At 48.4% G+C, this 24406-nt stretch overlaps 1 protein-coding gene across 1 annotated transcript; it reads right to left on the bottom strand.

Moving 5' to 3' along the window:
• Positions 1–1166: 1166 nt before the first annotated feature.
• On the bottom strand, positions 1167–2491 carry LOC131561382 (C-type lectin domain family 2 member D-like). Its single transcript, XM_058810664.1, has 4 exons — positions 2438–2491; positions 1673–1819; positions 1372–1472; positions 1167–1281 (listed from the first exon to the last, which is right to left on the bottom strand). Exons 1-4 carry the CDS (start codon positions 2489–2491, stop codon positions 1167–1169), a joined length of 417 nt encoding a protein of 138 aa, XP_058666647.1.
• Between the last annotated feature and the right edge of the window lie 21915 nt (positions 2492–24406).

Here is a 24406-nt window from a genome sequence, read left to right as displayed (position 1 = left end):
TTGTAAACGACCACAACTGATAGTTGCAGAGACCCTAGCACTGTATTTTTTCCTTATTCTATCCGTTGTTTTATTTTTTTTGTTAAGGTTTATTGAAACTTTAAAATTTTAAAAGTGATGGTCATTTCTCACATCTTCCAAGGACAGTCCAGAAGTTTCACCTTCAGGCCAGTTCGTGATGATTTCCAAGAGCCCAGGGTGATTTGGATTCCCCAATCAAGCTTGTTGTATAATGTAATAAATAATGAATATAGGTATTGGCTTTTGCATTTCTGTACTAATTTTGCATTTATGTACTAACTTTTGTTTTGCAAGCTATTACTGATCACAAAAACCCTGATATAGTACAATTGTACTATAGTACAATTTGTAGTTACTGTTTTTGTTTTAGTCTAATCTGTCACTTTATCTATGCACCCTATAGCTTTTATAAATAAAGGTGTAATAGCTACTATCTTAGATCATAGTATAATAGAGACTGGGATATCTTGAAATGACTGTTTAATGTAACTAACTCAGAAAATGGTGTAAAATAATGAAGTGATTTCCCACATTCAAGGACTTTCTTATCAGAAAGACGAGATAACAGAAAACAGAGCATGGGAAATAAAAAGCTTTTATGGACCCGTGTTATCAGGGAGCAAAAATACAAAAAGATGCAACCACAAGAAAACAAAAAATATATAAGTTTAAGGTACAAGATGGCCTGAAGGCAAGTCAAAAGTTAAAAACAAATACAAGCAACATGTAAATTGAAAGTTAAGTTTGAATTCTTAAAAACTCTTAAAAATGTGCACACAGCTCTCATACATAACAGTACATAAAAAACATAGTTTAAGTTAACCATGTGCAAGCAGACAAAAATCCCTGGGCAGGACTTTAAGCCTTAATTAGGTTTTATGAAAATTGTAAATAGTGAACCATGTTTCTCACGTGTAATGAGGGCAATGCCCTCACTGCAGTCAGCATCGGTGCCAGGATGGATTGCAGAGACTTTTCCTTTGCAGCCCCAGCCCAGCGCTGGCACTGGGGATGAAGAGGCACTGAGGTGACCCTGAGAGGAAGTGCAAGGCACAGGGCGCAGCTGAGGAAGGACAGCGCTGTGCTGGGCTCAGAGGTGAAGCTGGCACTGCCCAGCGTGGAGAAGGTCCTTTGTGCAGCCCCTGTTACAGGGGAGCTTGAGCCTTGCTGCAGACATACGGCCGCGAATTTGAGCAGTTGTCACTCTTGAATCTCCTGTCAGCCAGGTACACACACTGGGAATTGCCGAGGACAGGAACCCTGCAGGGAGGAGCAGAGGCAGCGCTGGCTGCCAGGGGAAGCCCTTGTGCCCCTGTGCCCCCAGGCCCTGCCCGGCTCCCCGGCACTCACCGGGAGCTGTAGCTGCTGCCGTCCCCCCAGTGCAGGCGCTCGCCCCGTCTGCGCAGCCCGAGCCAGTAACTGAAATTCCCACAGAGGCGGGAGAGCAAATCCTGCCCAGGAGAGAGGAGTGGGAGCTGCCCCGGCCCCTCGGGGGGACACGTGCCCGGGGCTGCCCCCGCACGCCGGGGCTCCTTCCCTGCAAGGCCCCGGCCCAGGGCTGCAGCCCCGGCCCTGCGAGCACCGAGCCCGGCCCAGGAGCGCCCCCAGGCTGCCCTCAGCCACCCCACAGCGCCCGCAGCCCCTCACTCACCATGGCCTCCTCATCCTGGGCAATGGCCAGGGAGGCATTGAGCTCGGAGCACCGTTCCTGACCCTGATCCCACATGCTGTAATCCCTTGAGAAGTAGTAGCAGACCCCCTTGTAGCCAATCCAGTCATGGGGACAGCCCAGAACACACTGTGAGGTTGCAGGTGTGACTGGAACCTGTGGTGTTGCCGAAGGTGGAAGAGGAGAATGTCTGAGGCTTCCCCTGTGCAGGGAGCAGGGAGTCCGCTCTGCCCCGAGGGGCTGGGCCCAGGCTGCTGCCCCTCCCTTACCTGCCAGCGCAGCCAAGGCCGCCCCCAAAGCCAGCACCAGCACCAGGAGCAGCAGAATCAGCACCGCCGTGCCCACGGGATGGCACCTGAACCGTTCACCTGGAGCAGGAAAGAGCTGCTGGCTGCCAGAAGCAGAGCCGGCCCTGCAATCTGCTCAGCCCACGGCCAGGGAGCAGAGCAGGGAGCCCTGAGGCAGTGTGGGCCTCCCTCAGCTGGCAGCCAGAGAGCCAAGAGCCTGGCCACAGGCAGGGACACAGCTGTGGGCACAGGCAGGGACACAGCTGTGGGCACAGGCTGCAGCAGGAGAACTGCACAGCCTTGGGGGCAGCTGGGGCTCTTGCTTCCAGCCACGGATGGGGCCCAGCAGAGCACGAGGCCTCTTCCAGACATCGGGAAACAGCCACACACCTGCCAGCCCTGGCCTTGGGAGGGGATACTGTCCCCACCCTGGAGGCCACAGGGTTGGCCCTGTACTCACCCAGGAATCCTCTGAGTGTATTCCCTGTTGCTGATCTGATCTCCAGAGGTTCATTCACCACCTGATGAATGCAGCAGAATTCACTCTCCTCCTGCTCACAGCTGGCACCTCTCTTCGTGGAACAAACAGCACGTTGCTCCTGAGACATCAGGAGTGCTGCTGGCAGGTCCTTTGGGAGCTCGGCCTCCGGAACAGCTTTCCAGCCGCGCTGATGGCACCCTGAAAGGGACACGGTGAGAGGTCGCTACTGGTGCCGGCCGTGCGGGGGCTCAGGAGGGCGGTGGCAGCTGTGGCTGCCGCTGCCCAGAGGTGGGGCAGCAGGTGCGGAGACAAGCGCAACCCCGAGCTGCGGCTGCACCGACTGCGGTGTCACCTGGGCTGGAGCCGCCTCCGAGCTCCGCCGCCGCCTCGCCGGGCTACGGACACCGCCACCGCTCCGCAACGGGACAAATGGAATGACACACCCGCCGCTCCGCTCCCGGGACACCCATCGGTTCGGCTTCGCGGGCACTGCCGGCAGAGGCGGGCTCGCAGCGGGCGGGGCTTCGCCTCAGGGGCAGACGGCAGCGATTCCGAGCGCCGCCAGGAGCAGCAGGGAAAGGAGCGAGCGAGCGGGGCAGCAAAGCGTACAGGTATCACACCATAAATGAAAAAGTGACAACTGATCCACCCAAAAGGTCTCATCACAACCTCCACAACACAGTGCAACCCAAGCAGCACAATGTGGGCTGTGACATTCAAGGCAGTTCTCTTTTGCCGGTCCTTTTATATGGAAAGATGATAAAGATTCAATAATGTCAATCAGTTCCCTGGTCGTCCGGCAACAGCGTTTATCCCAAAGGGTTAAAACCACCCTCAGCTGAGCCACAACGTCCGGCCTTATCAGGCATTGCACGGTAGGTGGTAATTGGACTAAGAAAAGAAAGCTGTTAGCTGTTTTCATTCATGTGAACCTGGAGAGGAGGTGAATGGCAAGTCTGAAAACCATCCTTTCTGTCCTTGAGATTTTTCACATCCACCTCTTCCCTGGGTTTCTCAAAAATGTTCAAAATCAGTTTTATAGTCTGTAATCCTTTAGTCATTTGGCTGAAATGGCATCAGCTGGGCGATTCTCGGTCCTTTGTTGATTTGGAGTGGTGAGAAAGTAGTATGCACTTGAAGCACTTAAAATACTTAACTTAGCAGACTTATTTTCAAATTAATAGAACTTAACTGGCTTCAAAATTCTATGGGCTAACTGTGCTACACTCTTTGCAACATAAGAATAGGCAATTCTAATAACTAAATAGTATTTTCAGCTAGCAAGGTTTCTCTGATGTTCACAACAACACTTTGAACACAAGTCATAAAACAAACACCTATCATAAAAGCATAAACCTATCTAACATCACTTAAACTTAATAGCACTTAAAATACTTAAAATACTTAAACTTAAAATATTTAAACTTAATAAAACTTAACATTACTTAAACTTATCTTTACTTAAACTTAATAGAATTTTAAATCAACAGAACTTACATGTAAAATCTCTTAATTCTAACAAAACTATAACAAAATCTAACTGATTTTAGACTTATTTGTAAATAATGTAAAATCAAACTTAACAGAATCTAACTTATCTTAAACCTAATATGATTTAACCTTAACAGACCTCGAACTTAACAGAAAATAAACTTAACAAACTTAACCTTAATAATATTTAGCATTTAATTTAACTTAAACTACTTAAAAACAGATAAAACTTACTATAGACATAAAATATAGCATTTACTATAACTTACTTACAGGCCTGATTCTAAAATATTAAGCTAAAATAACTTTGTTCACGTGTTTGCTATAGCATTTCTATATCAAAAAGCACACTCACAACATCTCACTCATACAATCAGTCTAACATATCTTAACATTTTTTAACTTTTCAAAATATAATTCTAGAGTCTGATGTTCCACTGACTGAGCCATCCGGGCTTCTGATGTTAAAGTCTCTGCCAATACAGGTGATTTCAAGACAGCATAACTAATGCTGAGCCAAACCGGCCGAAATTTGACCCATGCATACAGTACGCTGATTCCTGTTTCAGACTCTGCCAGGAAGAACTAAAGTGCCTTTAACTTTCCTTGTTTAACCTTAACTTGTTTCTTAATTTCAACAGGGATCTTTTCCTTTTGTTGACAAAAGTTACATCCATTAGGCTGTTAGGTCTTAAACTGAAGCTTTTGCCGGCTGTGGGGGGAGGGAGAAACGCTCCTGCTGCAAAAAGCGCTCCAGTCCCGCGGTGCGTGTCTCGGAGCGGGCGAAACCCCCCCCCTGCGCTGGATTCTTTGTTTACTCGCCGGCAGGCTGACTCTGCTGCAGGCACCGCTGCACCCGTGGCGGCTCCCCCCGCGGTGGCTTCGCTCTCCCCCCGCGGCGGCTTCCTGTGGTGTCGGGTTGGAGACAGAAGAAGGTGCCGATGCTGCAGCGATGACTTCTGTTGGTGCCTGGTCGTCCGAGCGGCATTTTTGGCCCATATTATTTGATTTACAAATGCAGCTGACGCTTGGTGAGGTGCAAGAGCGGCTAATACCTGACTCTGAGAGGACTTTGCCTGATCTTGCAAGCCTATTCCTGACGTTGATTTCTGTTTGATCGCATCTACCACAAAAGCCTGCTGTCCCGTAGATATGAGGGCCATCTTCTCTAATGCCTCTTCTATAGTCCAATTAGTACCTAGGGTGTTAAGTACTCTCCTAGTAGTAGAATTACAATTTCGGAGAGCACACTCCCTGAGCAATACTCCTCTAAGATATTTTGGCACCTCAGCTCTTTCAATTTCTGCAGCAACCTTGTCAATAAAAGAGCTAAATGATTCCTCTCTGCCTTGCTTGATTCCTATATATACAGGTCTCTCTTCTGGTTCCTTTACCCTTTCCATCGCGAGTCTGACTAACCTTATTGCCTCCCGGCACTTCTCTTGACCTATTAAGGCTTGTGCCTCAGGACGAAAGAAAGGTCCCAGACCCATAAGCTCACTAACAGTGACGCCATAGAGGGGGTCACCCTGCTGCCTTTGTACTGCCACGCACTCACTAACGAGCGCTTGCCAATGAGCATTAAACAGCAATTGTTGATGTTGGGTAAAGATTAATTTAACTATGCCACGACAATCATTAACGAGAAGGATGCTGGTGTCAAAAATATAGTCGAGCATTTGCTTGGCTGGTTCGCTTTTAAAGCCAAACTGGCTAACAGTAGCTCGCAACTGAGATAACATCTTCCAATCTAAAGCACTAATTGTCGCTTGCATACCTCCGCCAGCCTGGGGGGTGAAAATAACCGGACAAGCCAGTTCGCTCGCTAAGCTTATCAACTCCTGGTCTCCCTTCTCCATTGCATCTTTGGCAAGAGCTGCCCACGCATCCCGTCTTTCCCGTGCAATCATCACCGCTCGATCGTTTTCCAACCCAGGGCTCTGATTACTTTTCGGGAACGGGACACACGTTTGTGGCCCTGGCTGCTGCGATGCAAGCAATACGGGAGACTCAGAAGTGCTATGCATAGCCTGCGGCAAAGCGGGCAATAAAGCACCCTGCGGAGCACCCTGCGGAGCTTGGCTCGTCAGGGGGGGCTGGCTCGTTAAAGGAGGCGGTAGAAGCGGCGCGGAGGGTAGTAAAGCGCCCTGTGGAGCTTGGCTCGGAGCCTGGCATGTAGCCGGACTCACAGCCTGGCTCGGACCCTGGCTCACAGCCTGGCTTGAAGCCGGACTCACAGCCTGGCTCGGACCCTGGCTTGCCGAGGGAGGAGGCGAGGTCGGTAATGAAACCGTCCTCATTGCAGGGCCAAGAGGAGTCCCCGACACTTTATCAAACTCCCTCTCTTGATCGTATTCTTTATTACGATCGTGAGCGGCAGTAGCCTGATAGGCAGCCCTCTTTTCCACCTGAAACTGCAACAATTCGTTGTTAATAACCCGCCATAATTTACCCATTTTCCTAGCAGTTTTATCATCGTCTAACGTAGCCTGCCATAATATATCACCAAATTTACGCCACTCCGACAACTCGTGAACCGTGTGGGGATTCACAAAGACTCCCCTTTCCAGACCATAAGCCAAAAGACCTTGCAATTCTTTCTGTAAGTCTATACCCTTAATTTGCCTTTTTTGCAAAAATGTAATAAAAAGTTCATATGCGGCTTGTCTTTCCATACCTCTTTTGAAGTGCGCACTTTCACCTAGCAGCGTATTCCAAGACTTCTATGCCGCACGTATCAGCTGGCCCATCTAATTATGGTCGCCAGGGCACGGCGCATATCGGCGGTTTTCTTTTTTCCTCCGCTTTAATTTCGCGCTTATTGCCGCTCCCGCTGCTTTGGAGCCTGAACCATTCCTCACTTATCCTTTGGTGTTCGCAATCCCCCGTGATGGCCGCGATCGTCGTGGTGTCCGCTATCACGTCCGGGTGTCACCAATTTGTTGAAGTGAGGGGGAGAACGACCATCCTATAATGCATCGAACTCCAACTTTATTGATCGATCCGTCACCTTAAATAATAGTGTTAACGAACTTCATGCATATTCCAAAATACAGCTTTATGATAGGCTAACAGAGAAAACTCTAACCACTCCTTTTGTTTTACAATACCGTTGATTGTTTACATTAAACAAAATCAGTGTTCTCACTGTGATACGAACGGTTCTCAAAACTTTCATAACTGTTCCCAGGGTGCTATCTTTTCCCAGAGAAGATGTTACCTTTGTTATGGGAAGACTGACTGAGAACTTTACTGTTTATGCAAGGATGCCTGAGAGAGACTAATTGTTTATAGAAGTCAGGCTGGGAACTGCTTTGAAGCTGCTTCACAGCTACCTGCTACTTTTCTCTCAGTTGCATGGCTTCGTGGCCTTTTTCCTCAAGCCATGCCTCAACTAAACTCTCCACATGTAATATATATCATAAAATAATAAATCAAGCCTTCTGAAATATGGAGTCAAATCCTCCTCTCTTCCCTCATCCAAAGACCCCTGTGAGCACTGTCGCCCCTCTTTACCATTCTTTTTCAATTTCTTAGTGAATTAAATCAAGGGTAAACTCCCGCTTGTTGCCATTCAAAGCCTTGAATCAAGAGGGAATGGAGGCTCCCTCTCGATTTAGATCCCTAAATGATGCATAAGGACAGTCTCCCGTCCATTTAATCCCGAATGAAAAGTGAATCAAGGGGGATTTTTCTTCAGTTTAGCCACCTGAAATGAGGCGTTTCCCTCAAGACCATTCTCAGCCCTTTTGGAAGCTGCTTCTGGGGCAGGCGGCTGCTGCAGCCAGGCCAGGGGCTGGGCAAGGCACATGGCAGCGCTGGTGGGTGGCGGGCGCCCGGCGGTGCTTGGACTCTGTCGGCTTCTGCAGTTCAGGCAGATCAATTGAATACCAATTGTCGGCGATTTCCAACACCTGCTGTTTCTCCCCTCTTTGCTGCACCTGGATTTGACAGTTCTTCCTTTCCTCCCACGGAGCTGGAAAGCAAAATGCCTGCCTGCCCCATGGCCATCCCCACCACCTTGTCTCTCTTCTCCCACCTTTACTTTGCAGCACTTTCTCCCCCCTCCTCCTCTCCCTGCCAGTCCAGCAAAGCCATTTCCCCCACTGGCACCAGCTGCCTCCTGTCCCTCGCTCCCATTTTGCCCACTCTGAACTCCTGGAGCCGCCTGCCCGCGGAGCCGCAGCCGCCGTGGGGCCGGGCAATGGTGCAGGGAATGCTGGCAGGGATTCTGGGGCTGGGCTGGGCCAGGCCAGGTGCCCGGGGCCAGCAAAAGCGCTCTGAGCCTCTGCTCCTGCCCCTGGGCAGGCAACAGAACACAGCAGGAAAGGCTCGGGGCTCTCAAGAAAGGCAGCCAGAGATCTCTCACCCATCATGGGCAGAAGAGGCCTGGAGTGGGGAAATGAAATTTCATTGAATTTATTATCAAACAAATCAGAGCAAGAAAATCAGATGTTCCCCAAATCCCAAAAATGACCTTCTCCACACTGTTCTCTCCTTCCTGGGCTTCACTTTGTCCCCAGTTCCCCACTCCCTCCTCCCCACATAGTGGCACAGAAGGATGGGGGGGGTTACAGTCACATCATGTCACTGCTTCTCCCTCCGAGAGACAAATTCCTTGTCCTGCTCCAGCCTGGGATTGCTCCCACAGGAAGACAGTCAGATCCTTCACAGCAGAAAGACAGATAGAGAGACAACAGACTATTCTCCACAGTCAGGTGCCTGGTGCCAAAAGTGGGATTCCTGCTCAGCACATGTCAGCGGTTCTTCCTCCTCTTCCAAAGGCAGTTGACAAGTGCCACATTCTGGCCACTTTGTGATGATTCCAAAGAGGCCAGGAAGATTTGGATTTCCCATCAGAGCTTGTTGTGTCATGAGGGCATGCTCACACTCCAGGCAGCATTGGTGGCAGGATGGATTGCAGAGACTTTTCCTCTGCAGCCCCAGCCCAGCGCTGGCACTGGGGATGAAGAGGCACTGAGGTGACCCTGAGAGGAAGTGCAAGGCACAGGGCGCAGCTGAGGAAGGACAGCGCTGTGCTGGGCTCAGAGGTGAAGCTGGCACTGCCCAGCATGGAGAAGGTCCTTCCTGCAGCCCCTGTTACAGGGGAGCTTGGGCCTTGCTGCAGACATACGGCCGCTCACTGGAGCAGTTCCCACTCCTGAATCTCTCATCGGCCAGGTACACACACTCGGAATTGTCAAAAACAGGAACTCTGCAGGGAGGAGCAGAGGCAGCGCTGGCTGCCAGGGGAAGCCCTTGTGCCCCTGTGCCCCCAGGCCCTGCCCGGCTCCCCGGCACTCACCGGGAGCTGTAGCTGCTGCCGTCCCCCCAGTGCAGGCGCTCGCCCCGTCTGCGCAGCCCGAGCCAGAAATCGCCGTTCCCGCGGAGGCGGAAGAGCAAATCCTGCCCAGGAGAGAGGAGTGGGAGCTGCCCCGGCCCCTCGGGGGGACACGTGCCCGGGGCTGCCCCCGCACGCCGGGGCTCCTTCCCTGCAAGGCCCCGGCCCAGGGCTGCAGCCCCGGCCCTGCGAGCACCGAGCCCGGCCCAGGAGCGCCCCCAGGCTGCCCTCAGCCACCCCACAGCGCCCGCAGCCCCTCACTCACCACGGCCTCCTCATCCTGGGCAATGGCCAGGGAGGCATTGAGCTCGGAGCACCGTTCCTGACCCTGCTCCCACGTGCTGTAATCCCGTGAGAACTAGTAGCAGACCCCCTTGTGCCCAACCCAGTCAAAGGGACAGCACTGCTGAGTCGCACGTGTGACTGGAACCTGTGGTGCTGCAGGGCGAAGAGGAGAGGCTCTGAGGCTTCCCCTGTGCAGGGAGCAGGGAGCCCGCTCTGCCCCGAGGGGCTGGGCCCACGCTGCTGCCCCTCCCTTACCTGGCTGCACAGCCAAGGCCGCCCCCAAAGCCAGCACCAGCACCAGGAGCAGCAGAATCAGCACTGCCGTGCCCACGGGATGGCACCTGAACCGTTCACCTGGAGCAGGAAAGAGCTGCTGGCTGCCAGAAGCAGAGCCGGCCCTGCAATCTGCTCAGCCCATGGCCAGGGAGCAGAGCAGGGAGCCCTGAGGCAGTGTGGGCCTCCCTCAGCTGGCAGCCAGCGAGCCAAGAGCCTGGCCACAGGCAGGGACACAGCTGTGGGCACAGGCAGGGACACAGCTGTGGGCACAGGCTGCAGCAGGAGAACTGCACAGCCCTGGGGGCAGCTGGGGCTCTTGCTTCCAGCCACGGATGGGGCCCAGCAGAGCACGAGGCCTCTTCCAGACATCGGGAAACAGCCACACACCTGCCAGCCCTGGCCTTGGGAGGGGACACGGGCCCCTGCCTAGAGGGCACAGGAGTGGCCCGGCACTCACCCAGTAATCTTCTGAGGTTCCTTTTGTGTTCATTGCCCGTTGCTGCTTCTGTGCCCTGGGGAGCCAGGGGCTCCCTCACACTCCCATCCCTGATGCAGAATCCATTCTCCACATCAGCGCTCGCTGCACTCTCACAAGTGGCATCCCCCTGCTTATGCCAAGAGGCTTCTTGGGCCCGAGGCAAGTATGGAAGCGCGGCTGCTGGTCCCTCCTGGAGATGCCGGGGCTCGTTTGCCGCTCCAGGAATGGAGCAGAATTCACTCTTCTCCAGCTCACAGCCGGCATCTCTCTGCCCAGAACAAACAGCACCTTGCTGCGGACACATCAGGAGTGCTGCTGGCAGATCCTTTGGGAGCTCGGCCTCGGGAACAGCTTTCCAGCCACGCTGATGGCACCCTGAAAGGGACACGGTGAGAGGTCGCTGCTGGTGCCGGCCGTGCGGGGGCTCAGGAGGGCGGTGGCAGCTGTGGCTGCGCTGTCGCCGCTGCCCAGAGGTGCGGCAGCAGGTGCGGAGACAAGCGCAGCCTCCGGGAGCTCTGCGGTGGCCGCAGCCGCGGCCCCTGTGGCTCTGCAGCCGCTGCAGCCCAGCTCCGTGCCGGGCCGGGCGCTGAGAGCGCCTGCGAGCTGCCGGCTGCTGCTGGCCCGGGGCAGCTGCGGCTCGGAGTCCGCCTGCCGAGGGGCGAGAAGCAGCAGCCCCGGGCTGCTCACCATTGTGCCCCGCATGATTCCCTGCCCCGGCGCCTCGGAGCCCGCGCACACCGAGCGCCGGCATGGCCGCCACGGCTCCCTGCCTGTGGGAAAAATTACCAGGTAATTTTGGCTTTCCCATTTATGTATTAGTCTCTGCATGTTTTAGTAATTGTAACTATTTAGATATAGTATCAATTATAAGTCTTTTTAGGTGGATATATCAGTTTAATGCTTATTATGCATTGTATTGCTCATAGAAATAGTCGTGAAATGAATATAATACCTATGTATCACTTATGGAAATAAACGTGTGCAGACTGTACTCTTTTATAGACCTTGCCATACATCCGATCTGAAAAAGGCTTTTGTGTAACTAAAATCAGTGTAAGGCCACTTAAGGCCATCCACTGTCCGACCCATCCAATTGTTATAAATTGTAAGATGATTGGCTCTCGCAATTAAAAGGTAACTATTGTACGAAAATAAGAAAAACTTTAGTGGTGTATAGTTATGTTATTGTAGTTTACATGTCCTCTGCTCTCCCCACAGTTCCCTTTCCCCCCTGTATTGCTGCCATCTGGCAGCCTGGGGTGTCTAGGACAGATAGAGAGGAGGCTGCACATGTGCCCCTGGCATGGGGCAGGTGGGAATGGAAAAGCTTGGTGCTTAGGGGGTGGGCATGGCAACACCTGACCCCCAGTCCCGTTAAGAGAAAGCAGTCTGCAGTGATAAATGGCAAAGAAGAGCTGACAGACAGACTTTGGGAGGGGCCAGGGCTGGCTGATGCAACCCCAGGTGTATAAAGCACTGAGCGTCTCTCTTGAAGATGAACTGGCCATGTGGTATCCACGAGGGGGAGTTCCCAGCGCTGCAGCTTTTTCGTTATGCAGTCCTTTTGTTTTATTTTTGTTAAGGTTTAATAAACCTTTTTAAATTTTCAAAGTGAGCAGTAGTTTCTCCCACAAGTGATAAGATAACAGGGACACAAAGCAGAGCACTGGAGGACAATCATAGAATACCATCTTAAAATAAGGGAGTACAGCTAAAATCTTCTCAGAGGATGTGAAACAGCAGGATGGAGGCACCAGAAGAAATAAAACACATTGACCCGACACCCAGGATGTCATACAGATAAGCTAGAGTGTGAAGAAGTCAGAAAAAGGAGTTCCAGAAACATCAGAAACTTCGAAAGAATGGCTGCATAATGCATGAAAGACATGAATATGCAAGTGTCTTAGCGAAGTAACACTATAAATATAACATTGAATGTATATCCTGGTGTATTCTGTGGCTGTTTGCTAGAAGTACCTAGCGCTGGAAATATTGTCCTTTTGTATTCTATTATTATAATAATAATAATAATTATTATTAAATTTTCAGAAACACTAAGCAGTGATTTCAGTTTTTCAGTGAACGGGGGAAGCCGGCACCAGGAACGCGCCAGAACCCGCCCGCCCCTACCTGCAGCCCTCTCCGCCCGCAGCGAGCCCCGAGCTGGGGCAGCACCGACCGCGGGTCCCACCTGGGCTGGAGCCGCCTCCGCGCTCCGCCATCTCCTCATCGGGCTCCGAACACCGCCGCCGCTCCGGGATGTCACGAACGGGCCGCCTCTAGTGCGGTGCGGGCCGGGGTAACGGAGCGGCTGCCGGTGCCCCATACTCGAACTGCCGGCTGTTCGCGAGCTTTCGGCCGGTTTGGCCAATCAGCGTTCGGGGGCGCAGCCAATCGCGGCTCGGGAGCGCTGCTCGCATCCGCTGCTCGGGGCGGTGCCGCGCCCTTCTTACACCCCGACCCCGCCCCGGCCCCGGCCCCTCCCCTCAGCGCTCCCCGCCGCCTTCTCGGGATCGGTTCCGTCACCGTTCCGCCGCCTCCCGTCGCTGCCGGCCCGGATTGCGGGATGCGAACCCGAGTCCCTTTGGCCCGGCTGAGCGCAGTGCAAACCCCCTGCGGTGGCGGCAGGCGCGGGGCTGCCCCGCCTCACCCCGAGCCCCGGGCGGGTCCCAGCTCGGCTCTCCCCGCTCGGCTTTGCCCTCGCTGCCGCCGGCGCTTTCCCCGCTCCCGGGGCTCGGCTTTGCCCGGCGGCTCCGCTTGGCCCCGGGCGAACTCACTCCCCCCGTGGCTCCCCAGCCCTGCGGCGGGGCGAACCCCCGGCATTTGCCGAAGGGCTCTGACTGCCCCTGGTACTGAAGCCTCACGGAACGTGTCCTAGAATGCCGTAAACATGTGCTGAAATGCTTATTTGAAGGTAATCTCGTGTTTTTCGTGAACTCTGATTTCTCCGAGAATTGTTACTGGAGAGATTCAAAGCAGTAAATGGGATGCCTCATTACTGTTCCTGTTATGTGCAATATAACACAATCGAATTTCTTTAACAGAAATGCTGATAACATTTAGCATATGCTATTACACTAAATATGATCTCGAGAAGCTCCTGCTTTGTTGGACAGTTTGCCAAATTCTATCTTGATATTCCTTTAGGTACAATTGCACTTTAAAAGTTCTTAGTAAATTTATGGTTCCTTAAAATTTGTGGCTACCATGAGTTTTCCTCAATGTGAAATTACATAGGGTCAATATATTTGTCACACTTTTCTAATCCCTCCAGTAATTCCATCAGGCAGCTGTTTCAACCACTTCACATTTTCAGTGCCTTTTGGTATTATTAGCATCAGAATAAGTTACATATTGTAGTACCCAGAACATTTAAGGATATTAATTGTTAGTCCGGATATGTTTTATTTTAATAGGATTGCAGAGTCGGCAAGATTGAGAAAAGCCATGTCTGAGTAATATTAAACTATGTTTTATTACTCTATTGAGTTAATTTTGTAAAGAGTCATTCATGTCGAGGTGGATTTCTGTCAGGTTTGTGTTGCTGAGCTTTGATGAGGTCAAGTTTCAGTCTCCTTCACTTTAAGCCATTTCATGTTCTATTCAAGTTTTATTTAGATCAATTTTTAATCAGTATTTAAGATGTAACTATAATGCATCAGTAGCATAACTATAAATCTCTAATTCTACTGAGGTGACACTGAATTACTCTGAAATTTATTTTTAGGCCCCAAGTTAATTTTGTTTAAGTATGTTTGTCTGCAGTGCAAGATGTGGTTATTTTCTTCTAGAGATAAGACAGATCCCACTGAAACAGCTGTGATGAAACACTGATAAACACCTGCTTTTGGGTAGAAGAAGATACAGTTTGTTGGGCCCTTGATCCTCTCACAGATTGCACAGGTGTCAGTGCTGCACTGCCTGACAGGATCATTGATTGTGATCTCTTCTGCTTTATCTTCCACAGATAACACAGGAGAGTGGGTGGTTGTTCTACATTATGGCTGTTATCCATTGTAAGCTGTTCAGTGTTTCATTGTATGGATACAGGAATGCTGGAAGAATATTGTCTCCAATTCCTGAGACAGTCACTGCTGATATATTGGGTTTCATCATGTGTATTCACTAATTTTTATAACAGGAATTATTCCTAAGACACCATTACCGTATTTATAACTGCCTTTCATGAACTTTGACATATCTCTGTGTGACTATCCACAAGACACGGTGTCACTTTGGGCTCTCTCTGTTTTGCTCTCCAGCTGCAGGTGCATCTCTTTGAACAGGCTGTCTGCAGCCGTTCCCTGCACTGCCTGCTCAGCCTTTAGTCCCTTCTCTTGTTCCAGCAGGGTTGCTGTGCCTTCACCCAGGGCTGTCTCATGATTTTCCTGTGTTTTCAGAGTTCCAGGATGAGATCTCTGGGCTCTGTCAAAAGCCTCATCTGAGCTGAGGTCCTGTGGTCTTTCCCGATCCTTTTGTGCCACATCCTCATGGCACAGGGCTGTGACCTGCTGAGGGCAAGGCTGCTCCTGCTCTGTGGCAATCAGACACAGCCCCAGGTATTCTCACAGGAGCACTCCAGCAGTTTGCTGTGTTTGGGGCATCTCATAGCTGCTATTATTGAGAGATTTGTTTTTGAGGTATGTGAGGGAGACCCTCCCAATGAGGGTCTGGGCTCTGGCCAGGCCCTGGCTCCACCTGGTCAGAAAATTGCCAACAAACCCAGATGATTTTTGCCTCAAAACTCTATTCAAGTATCTTGGCCTTGGCAATTTGACCCTATGCCAATAGGACAGCTGGATCTATTTTTAAAGTGAGCTTGGACACCTTTCCTGGGAATGGCTCTCCAGGTCCTCACTGAAATGAGATTTGTCAGCTGCTGCAGGTTCTGGGTGATGGTGCAGTATTTAAGACATTGATAATCATCCAATTTCCCAAGTGTTACTAATTACATGAAATATCTGACTTATTCTTGATTACTGTCAGTTTCTTGTTTCACTGCATGTATTGTTTTGTTTTGTTTTGCTGTTCCCTTCACGATCATAGCAAGAGACATGCTTGTTATCTTTAAAACAGAAAGTGGAACTGGCTCCTAAAGAATGTCTGGATAATGCAATATATTATACTAAGATATTTTAAAGGCTTTTCTGTGTCACAGTGAGGGTGGCTGTGACAAACCTCTCTGGTTCCCTGACTTCAGGCCAGGGTGGTGGAAATGAAAAGGAGCGGGTTTGATGGAGCTGCCTGGAAAGAACTTTCATAAATGGTGAGAAAGCAACAAAAGGTGAGAAGCCATGCACAATAAGAGGGGCAGAATCCAGAGACCCCAAACAAAGGGGAAGCAACAATAGATATACTCAGGGTGGAACATTCTAGAGCTGTAACCACATGGGGAAAAGAAGTAAGCACCAGGGGAGTAGAACTTGTGCAACTTAACATAAAAACACCAATGACTCATGGGGGAGCACTTAGGCTGGCCCTGAATTAAACAAATGATTCCCCGGGCTGGAAACCAATGCCTGGCTCTTTTGGGGTAAAATCCAGCTGAGTCTGAGTCCCAGCTGGGCCAAGTCCCACGCATGAGGATCTCCAGGTGAGTGTGCAATGGCAAGGCCTGGCTGATCGATGGACTGAGGCAGAAGGGGTGCATGTGTTTTATCATCAGCAGCTTTAAAGGGGTCACCTGCTCACCTGATCAGGCGTCGATGGCCTCCGAGCAAGCGAGGCCCAGGGAGATGAGAGGTGACCTTGTCCCCACTCAGCCTTGGTGGCCAGAACAGGGACAGAGGCAGGACTGCCAGCCCATGGCTGTGCCTGGAGACTCAGGGAGGAAACTGAACAGAGGCCTTCTGTCCTACAGTATTTACCACCCTGATGTTGTGTTCTACCAGCCCTCTTCAGCTATTCCTGCTCCAGGCTTCCAGAAAGACATTCAGTGATGCCAAGGCCAACATTCCCAGCTGCTGGGCTTCCTCCTGCCAGGGCAGCACAGCCCCTGGGTTCCAGCCACAGGGACTTTAGAACTATGGTCATTTATTTCCATTCCCTAAGAGACATTGGACATGATCTTTGTGTTCTCCCATGCTGCAAGACCCTTTGTCAGTGGCATGATTGGACTTGAGAATACAAAATTGGAGTACAGATTGACTGTAACCTGTCTTTCATGTGTCTTATCCTGCACCTAATAGATAACCAGTAATAACCTTAAAAAGATTGTAATCTCACAGTAGCAAACTGTTGCAACATGAGAATACGTAAGCTTTTTGTTTTTCAACAAAAAGAAAGGGGAATTCCTGCACATGGCTAGAAATGCTGTAAAAGAAAAGCGTTATAGTATCATGGTTTAGGCCTGCTGATGGAACTCTCACAGTGGCTCCCTCGGCGATCTCAGCGCAGGGGGAACAGGGGGAAGCGGGCGCAAGGAACTCGCCAGAAACCCCCTCGGCGCCTCCGAGCTCCGCGGCCGCCTCGCCGGGCTCCGGGTGCCGCCGCCGCTCCCGGGCAGGCACAGCGGGCACGGCCGGGGCCGCCGCAGGACAGAGCCGATGTTGGTGTGGGAGGGGTTGGGACCAGTCAGCAGTCAGGGAAAGCGGCAACCGCGGCCAGGAGGGGAAGGAAGGGAGAGGTCATTCCATGAGCCAGGTCAAGTGAGGTGACGTCCCAGCGCCTCCCCGTAAAAGCCGTGGTTACAATGAACCGCAGTTTCTGGCAGGAGCTTCTGGGGCTCAATCATGGCAGGGATTCTGGGGCTGGGCCAGGCCAGACCAGGTGCCAGCAAAAGCGCTCTGTGCCTCTGCTCCTGCCCCTGGGCAGGCAACAGAACACAGCAGGAAAGGCTCGAGGATCGGCAAAGGCCAGGCAGAGATCTCTCACCGGTCACTGGTATAAAGGCACACGACTGGGGGGAATTCTTTGAATTTATTGTGACACAAATCACGGCAAGAGAACGAGCGGTGAAGCAGCAGGGTTCAGCCTCGGCAGCAGGACTGTGCCCTCGGCCCCCGGCAGCCGCAGCAGGGGATAAAGGATCCCCGGGCCGAGCAGCGGCTCTGCCCCAGCGCGGGGATGTGTCCGGAGCCCCCGCTCCGGGCCGGGCTCGCAGGGCCGAGCGCGGAGCAGGCGCTGAGCTGCTCCTGGAGCTTCCAGCGCTGCTGGATCCGGCGGGCGCGGCACAGGCACTGCCGGGGGCATCGCTCGGTGCCTGGCGGCGTTTGCCGTCCCCAGGGAGAAACTGAGCCCGGCCCGCAGCGCCAGCTCATCCTCACCCTTCTATTGCAATTGCTCCATGGTTAAACCAAGGGGAAACTCCCTCTTGTCGCCAGTTCAAAGACTGGAATGAAGGGGAGAATGGAGGTTTCCTCTTGATTTAGATCCCTAATTGATGCACACGGAGGGTCTGCGCTCAGTTTAATCCCAAACCAAAAGTGCTACAAAGAGTTGTAGTAGATGACTTGCTAAATTTAGAGCAAGAGCTACAGATAATTGTAGAAAAAGTGCAGAAACTGTTAATGTGTAAAGATTGTATGTATATGAAGATCAAGCATGGAGGAAAAGAAAGGAGTAGAGAGAGAGAAGTTTTTAAAACATTGAGAAAAATACAGAAGGCTGCTAACAGCAAAGGATCCACAAAAGCATTGAGACATCAGGGTAATCTAAATTCTATCCCAATAACTCGAGACCCACCTGTTTCTATTGCCATGAGAAGGGACACCTGTGGAAATTTTGCAGGAAAAGGAAGCAGGATGAAAAGAGCTTTCAGGAGGAGTAGGGGTGTCAGGGACTGTATTTAATGAGGACTGAAACATCAAAAGAGCCCTTGATGAAATTAAGACTTGGTCCTCACAATCAGGAAATATTTTTAGTAGATAGAGGACCCTCTAGGACCATAAGAAAGTTACCCCAAGGATGCAAATTAAGTTGGGAATACATCTCAGTAATTGGAGTTGGGGGAGAACCGTTCCCAGTGCCTGTGATTAAAAAAGTACAAATTGAATCAGATTAAAAATTTGGGGTAAATGACTTATTGTTATTACCAGAGGCTGGAAATAATTTGTTAGGAAGGGAGTTAATAATAGCCCTAGAAATTAGGATAAACCCCCCTCCTCCCCAATGAAAGAAAATTTGTAATCTGGAGATGTGTGACACTGTATGGTATTTTGGTGAAACAGGAGAGTAACATTTTCAGTCCATTAGTTGAAATACAGAATAATCTCCCCTGAATTAGTGCTGAGAATGACAAATATAAAAAGCCCCGCTCAGTTTCTCTATGGGGTTCCAGGGCAAGAACTGATGCATGACTGCACAGAGGTCACAGAGCTACAAACAACAAATGTGTCCAGATCTAAGAGAACAGGAGTTACAAAGAGGAGAAAAATTATTTATAGAAGGATCATCTCGAGAGAGAAATGGGAAAAGAAAATCTGGGAATTCTGTAATTAGTGGAGAAAAACTAGAAGGAAAAGAATCTGGTCCCCTTAGCCCATCCTGGTCTTGCATTATTCTCTGTGTTGCTATTAAAGATTGGGAAGGGATCATTTACACAGACTTGAAATATGCTTTTGGAGTAGTACACACTTCTAGAAAAATTTGGAAAGAAAGGGGACTTAGGAACATTCAAGGAGAGGGATTAATACACCAGGGATTGCTTATCTTCACTGTGCTTTTTATGATACCCTTGGCAACTGGCAAAAACCATAAAACTGCATGGAACAAAGTTAAGAAATAGGAAGGGAACAAGCAATGCACAAATAAGTGATGATAAAACAAGCAGTGCAAGAGCAAACAATGAGAAAACAAATTGAGCAAAAACAAAATCCAAATAACTCAGAGCCCTGTGAAAATCACTTTATGTAGGTCGGGGACAAGAGGGACCCTGTGTTAGTGGCACATTCATGTGTTAGTGCTGCCTGTCACAATCGCAGCACCTTCACAGGTGTGTCTGTTAAAAATAGAAAAATGTGCTGGGTAGGGAAAAATTAAGGATTCAATGGATGAGCTCCTTATCCTTATAGAGATCAAATTTGTCCTCAATAGGAAAAATTTCTTTGTATTGAGAAAGATGAAAATGGAAATGACCCAAATATAAATATAAGAAGTGTAGCATTAAAGGAGAAAATAGAAGAACAACAAAAGAAAACAAAAATTGATATAAAAAAAATCACAGGAAAAGAATTAGAGGAACTGAATGAGTTGTACAAACAGTTAAAACAGCAGGCTATCTTGATAACCTCCCCTAATTGGCTGATGATGAAGCAAAAATCTGCCTTGAGGGAAAACAGCAGCGTACTTGTGACTTTTTGCAAACAGAAACACAGAATAAAACACCATACATTTTCCTTAGCAGAGTTAGCAGCCATAAAGATGTTAGGGGAAAGCCTGGAAGGGGGGCAATAGATTCTCCCTGATGGTAGGACTAAAACCCTTAGCCAGACAGACATTGACTCACTCACTGAGGAACAAGAGCACTTTGTTATCTTTTTTTTTTTTTTTTTATGTATGGATATATAGGAATATTTGAAATTAGAAAACAAATTAATCAGGGGCATCTCACATGTTAAAAAGTGAACAAAAAGGTGTGGAAGACTCATCCCCCTGGGGGCTGCTATATAGTATACAGGCCATTTAAAAGGATCCAGATTCATTTTGCCAAATTACCCACAGTGGGCAGGTGGAAATATCTATTTGTTATTAATTGACTCAGTGGATAAAGGCCATTCCTGCAGCTTGGGCTACAGCTCAAACAGTAGCCAAAATTTTGTTGAAGCCTATTATTCCAAGATTTGGATTACAATTGAAAGGGATAAAAGGAAATAATTTGGGGTAGAAGTTTTTATAGTAACGAATATTTGTTTTATGTAGTTTGGCCAAACTATGTGTGTGAGTGTTTGATATGTGTGATTTGTTTTGTTTATCCAAGTAATTGTGTTACAGCAGAGGGAAAATGTGCAATGTGTACCAAAGGCTGGCTAAAAAGTATAGTTTATGTCCACTAGAAATTTTTATACAAGCTACTAATTGTAGGCATTGTATGTAACTATTGTAAGGAGAGGTGGTATCAGCATTGTCGCTGTGGTTACCCAACATCAGGGTTGGTCCAGAGTGTGAACACACTGATACAGTAGTGAGCTCAGCTGGAACATACAAACAGCTGAACTACAGATGGAAAACTTGGTAATTTCATAAAATTTTAACCTTTGCTCAAACACCAGATTGCCATCAATTCTGGAATTATTGGGTTGAGTAATCCCACTGTGTTTGGAGGCCGAACAAAGTCAAGAAGAACAAATTCAGCATCTCCTGAGACACTGGGATCAGGGACTGGTGCCAGCAGCAGAGGTCCAGAAAGAAACAGAGCACTGGACGTGTGCTGGGCATGGCCTAGGCTGTGCCCCGTGGGCTTGTATTGTCTGTACAGTTTAACTCGTGGGGGAAGGTAACCAAAATAAGAACAAGGGGAAAATGAACTGCTTTTTTTAACCTGCTTAAATCGCTTACGTGACCAGCTTACAATAGCATGACTTTACACTGATTTTATAGGAACACCTTTAAGTAATAGAGATAAAACCTTTCATGCAGCTGTTCAATGAATAGAAGACAGAGACCAACGAGTTTTAGCTGTAATTGCCTATGAACAGGCAAGAGAGCAAGTGTGCCATTGTGTAACCGATAATTGTGTTATCACTGACAGCTGTGGAGGGGGAGGAAATTTATGACTCACACCATAGATTTCTTTCTGCTACAGATGGGCCTTGCAGGTGTGTTTACTGGTGGCAAAGATCATTTAGTAATTATCCCCAATGTCAGAGTAAAAAGCAACTAGTAAGTTAGATCTTACAAGATTTTTTTTTTTTTATTGTTTGACCAAATCGTTTTCGTATTTATTTTGTAGAAAAGAGTGTTAAAACATTTCCTGTGGTTGGCACATCTCCAAAGCTCCTTTTATTTAATAAAAAAGAGCTGTCGATTAACCCAAGGAAAGCGATAGGACAGTGCCTCCAGACTGTAAGGATCCTGTGCCATCATCCTTGCACTCTGGCGAGTTACACAGAAATAGTATCCTGTGCTATAATCACTGTATCAAGGGATGCACACAGAAATAGTATCCTGTGCTATAATCATTGCATTGAGGGGTGCACACAGAAATAGTATCCTGTGCTATAATCATTGTATCCAAGGGGTAAGAGTGGAGATTGGCTCAGCAGAAATGCTACCAGCAATGAGGTTCCAGGACAGAGATTGTGATACCCAGAAGACAATCTCAGCCCTTGGCTGCAGCCCAAGGGGCCGTGAGAGAGGTGGAGAGTCCAGACTCCTGAGGTACCTGCTCCTGACATGGATCCTGGTACCCTGCGCATCTGCAACCCCTGCAATAAATGCTGCCAACTCCTGTGGGACAGCCACAATTCAATGACTGTTTTTGCAGTACATCACTCTGTGGATGCTGAATGTTACAACCAGAGAAGTTTACAAACTTGCCACAGAAATGGCTGAGCCTATTGGGGGGGAGTCAATTTAGGATTGGGCCAATGGACGCCCAGACTGCCCCACGGAGGGAGAATTCCTTTGTTTCCCGGAAAGAGAAGAGTGGGGAAATGCAGAACAAAACCAGCAAGGTAAGAATAAAGGGAAAAATCCAAGGGTGTTATATAACCAATGAAGGCAGCAAGACAGCAACTGGGATTTGCCAACTTCAGGTAGAAACCTTTTTGTAGACTTAATGCACAAAATGACAGCCGAGTTGGATTTATCAAGGTTGCATTTGTGGGGGAACTCAAATGGCTGAAAGATGGCCATGGAGGGGTGAAGGTCTAGGTCCAGAACACTTCTAAAAAGGGAAATACATCCAAATTTCTGAGATAATAAAATGGCCTGAAGGGTGGACTTTAAGTGACCAGGTAATTGGAGCAGTTTGTATAACTGGAGAAGGAAAGAACTATACCAAGAACTATTGCAAAGAGATGGGACATACCCCCTGTGAATCTACCTTAATTGTAAATTCAGATAATAGAACTATGACCTGGTGGCCAAACAAAACCCATGGGTATTGTCGAACAACAAAGAGAAATGATTGCAAGTGGGACAGTCAAATTAATCTGTGCTGGTATAATAGTTCTGTAGCTGGCCCTTACCTTTCCATGGAAAATATGGATCCCTATTGGAATGAACCAGACAATATAAGTAGAACATGGAAGGCCCCTGATGAGCTATATTGGATTTGTGGACAGCGAGTGTGCAGTCAGTTACCCCAGAGATGGAAAGGGACCTGTAGGTTAGGAGTTATCCAACCCTCCTCCTGCACCCTGCCCTGGTCCAAGGGAAATCCACTGGAGAAAGCCCCACTTGATAAAGCCATGGGAAAAATATGGCAAACATAAACCTTTTGATAAGGGGCAGCTATAAATGGAGTGAAAATGAATGGCACTCAGAAAGGATCATAAACTTTTATGATCCAGCTGTTTGGGCTCAAAACAGATCAGGAGGATATAGAACTCCAAACAATAGGTTATATCGTTTGATAAGACTGCAAAAGATAATTGAGGTCAGTTGTAACTAAACAGCTACCCAGCAAAGCATGCACCTGCTAGTAACAGTCTATCAGAGCAGGTAGGCCTTGGGCTATCTAATGGCTGAAAAAGGAGGAGTTTGTGAAAAATATAACACATTAAAATGCTGTCTAAAACAAAAAAAAAAAAGGAAAAGCGTTGATCAAAAGAAGCTAATTGTACCTGTTATAAGTTAGAACCCCTTTGGGGAAACCTGGTGGCTTAAACTAGCTGGACTCATTATTGGAATTGTTGCCTAGACCATTTTTTATCTCCTGTGTTATGTAAGTCAAAATACCACATATTACATTTAATCAAAAAGAGAAATCAGGGAATGTGAAAACCTGGATTTTTGGGGATGTAGAAGTTACTGAGATTCAGTCTTTTAATAGAAAGCATGAATCAATATGATCAAAAGAGAAAATGGGAGAAATTGTGCTAAATGAATATGATTCGTGCTAACAATTGTAACTCTAGCAATATTTTAGAAAATATTTGTTAAAAAGTAATAGAGGAAAAGGATATGTAATTAGTGTCATGAAACAGATGTTTTCAGATGTTTATGAGAAAGTAAGATACAAGATGGAGTATTGAAATAAACGATATCCTGTAACAATATCCAGATAAACAATATCCAGAATTGGTCTTGGGATGAGCAAAGTTGGGATGATTCCAAGTATGGAATCTGAAATACCAGTCTTAGCTATGAAATAATAACGTGCAGTTGGAACATAATGCTGACTTACATAGCAAAAAGTTTAATGCACATGCCCAACCTGTCAGGTTATTCAGAGGACAGTGAGGAAGACAGTGAGCCTTCCGCTGAAGTGACCCCCAAAAGGCCAGAATACCCCTCAGCAACAGGCAGAGCATGCACTGTGCAGTGCAGTGACACAGATTTCAATAACCAAAAAGAGGAGAGGATTTACAGGAAATTATTGATGAGTATGTGTTAGCATACAGTATTTAAGTTGTGTTTGGATCCTTTTGCCTCTTGTACATGAGGCAGGGTGAGAAAAACCCTCCCTGTACCCCGATTGATTGGTTTTGCTTATGCTTTATCCAAACCACTGCCAAATTGTTTTATATCTGCTTGATTATATTTGACTATATAATTTTATGTAAACTTGCTGCTCAATTAAAATTGGTGCTAAATTCTAATTTTGTGGTTGATTAAATTAGACATATAGGGACCTCATTCATAACAGTGTAGTCACTTTTGTTTTATTCTCTGTGAGAGGACACAAAGTTGACAAAGTTTTGGTTAGATTCTTCTCCTCCCTCCTCTCCCAAAAAAATCCAAGCCTTACAGTGCCTTGTGCAGTGGTTTTGGTGCGGGTCAATCACTCGTGCACTCATGTCCTGCTGCTGTGAGATAGGGTTAGGACAAAGTTAAAGCAGGCTTAAAACTTTAAAGGGTATAAAGAAATTTTTACTAATAGCAAGTAAAAGAAAAAAAAGTAGCAAGAATTAAAGCAAACCTTTCAGAACACTTCTAAAATTTTTCCTCCCACAATATTTTCTTTTACACTGAC

The sequence above is a fragment of the Ammospiza caudacuta genome, chromosome 9 (assembly GCF_027887145.1).
Source record: "Ammospiza caudacuta isolate bAmmCau1 chromosome 9, bAmmCau1.pri, whole genome shotgun sequence".
Classification (NCBI taxonomy): domain Eukaryota; kingdom Metazoa; phylum Chordata; class Aves; order Passeriformes; family Passerellidae; genus Ammospiza; species Ammospiza caudacuta.
Note: the sequence above shows the minus strand (reverse complement) of the source record. Positions and strands in the feature narration are given on the sequence as shown.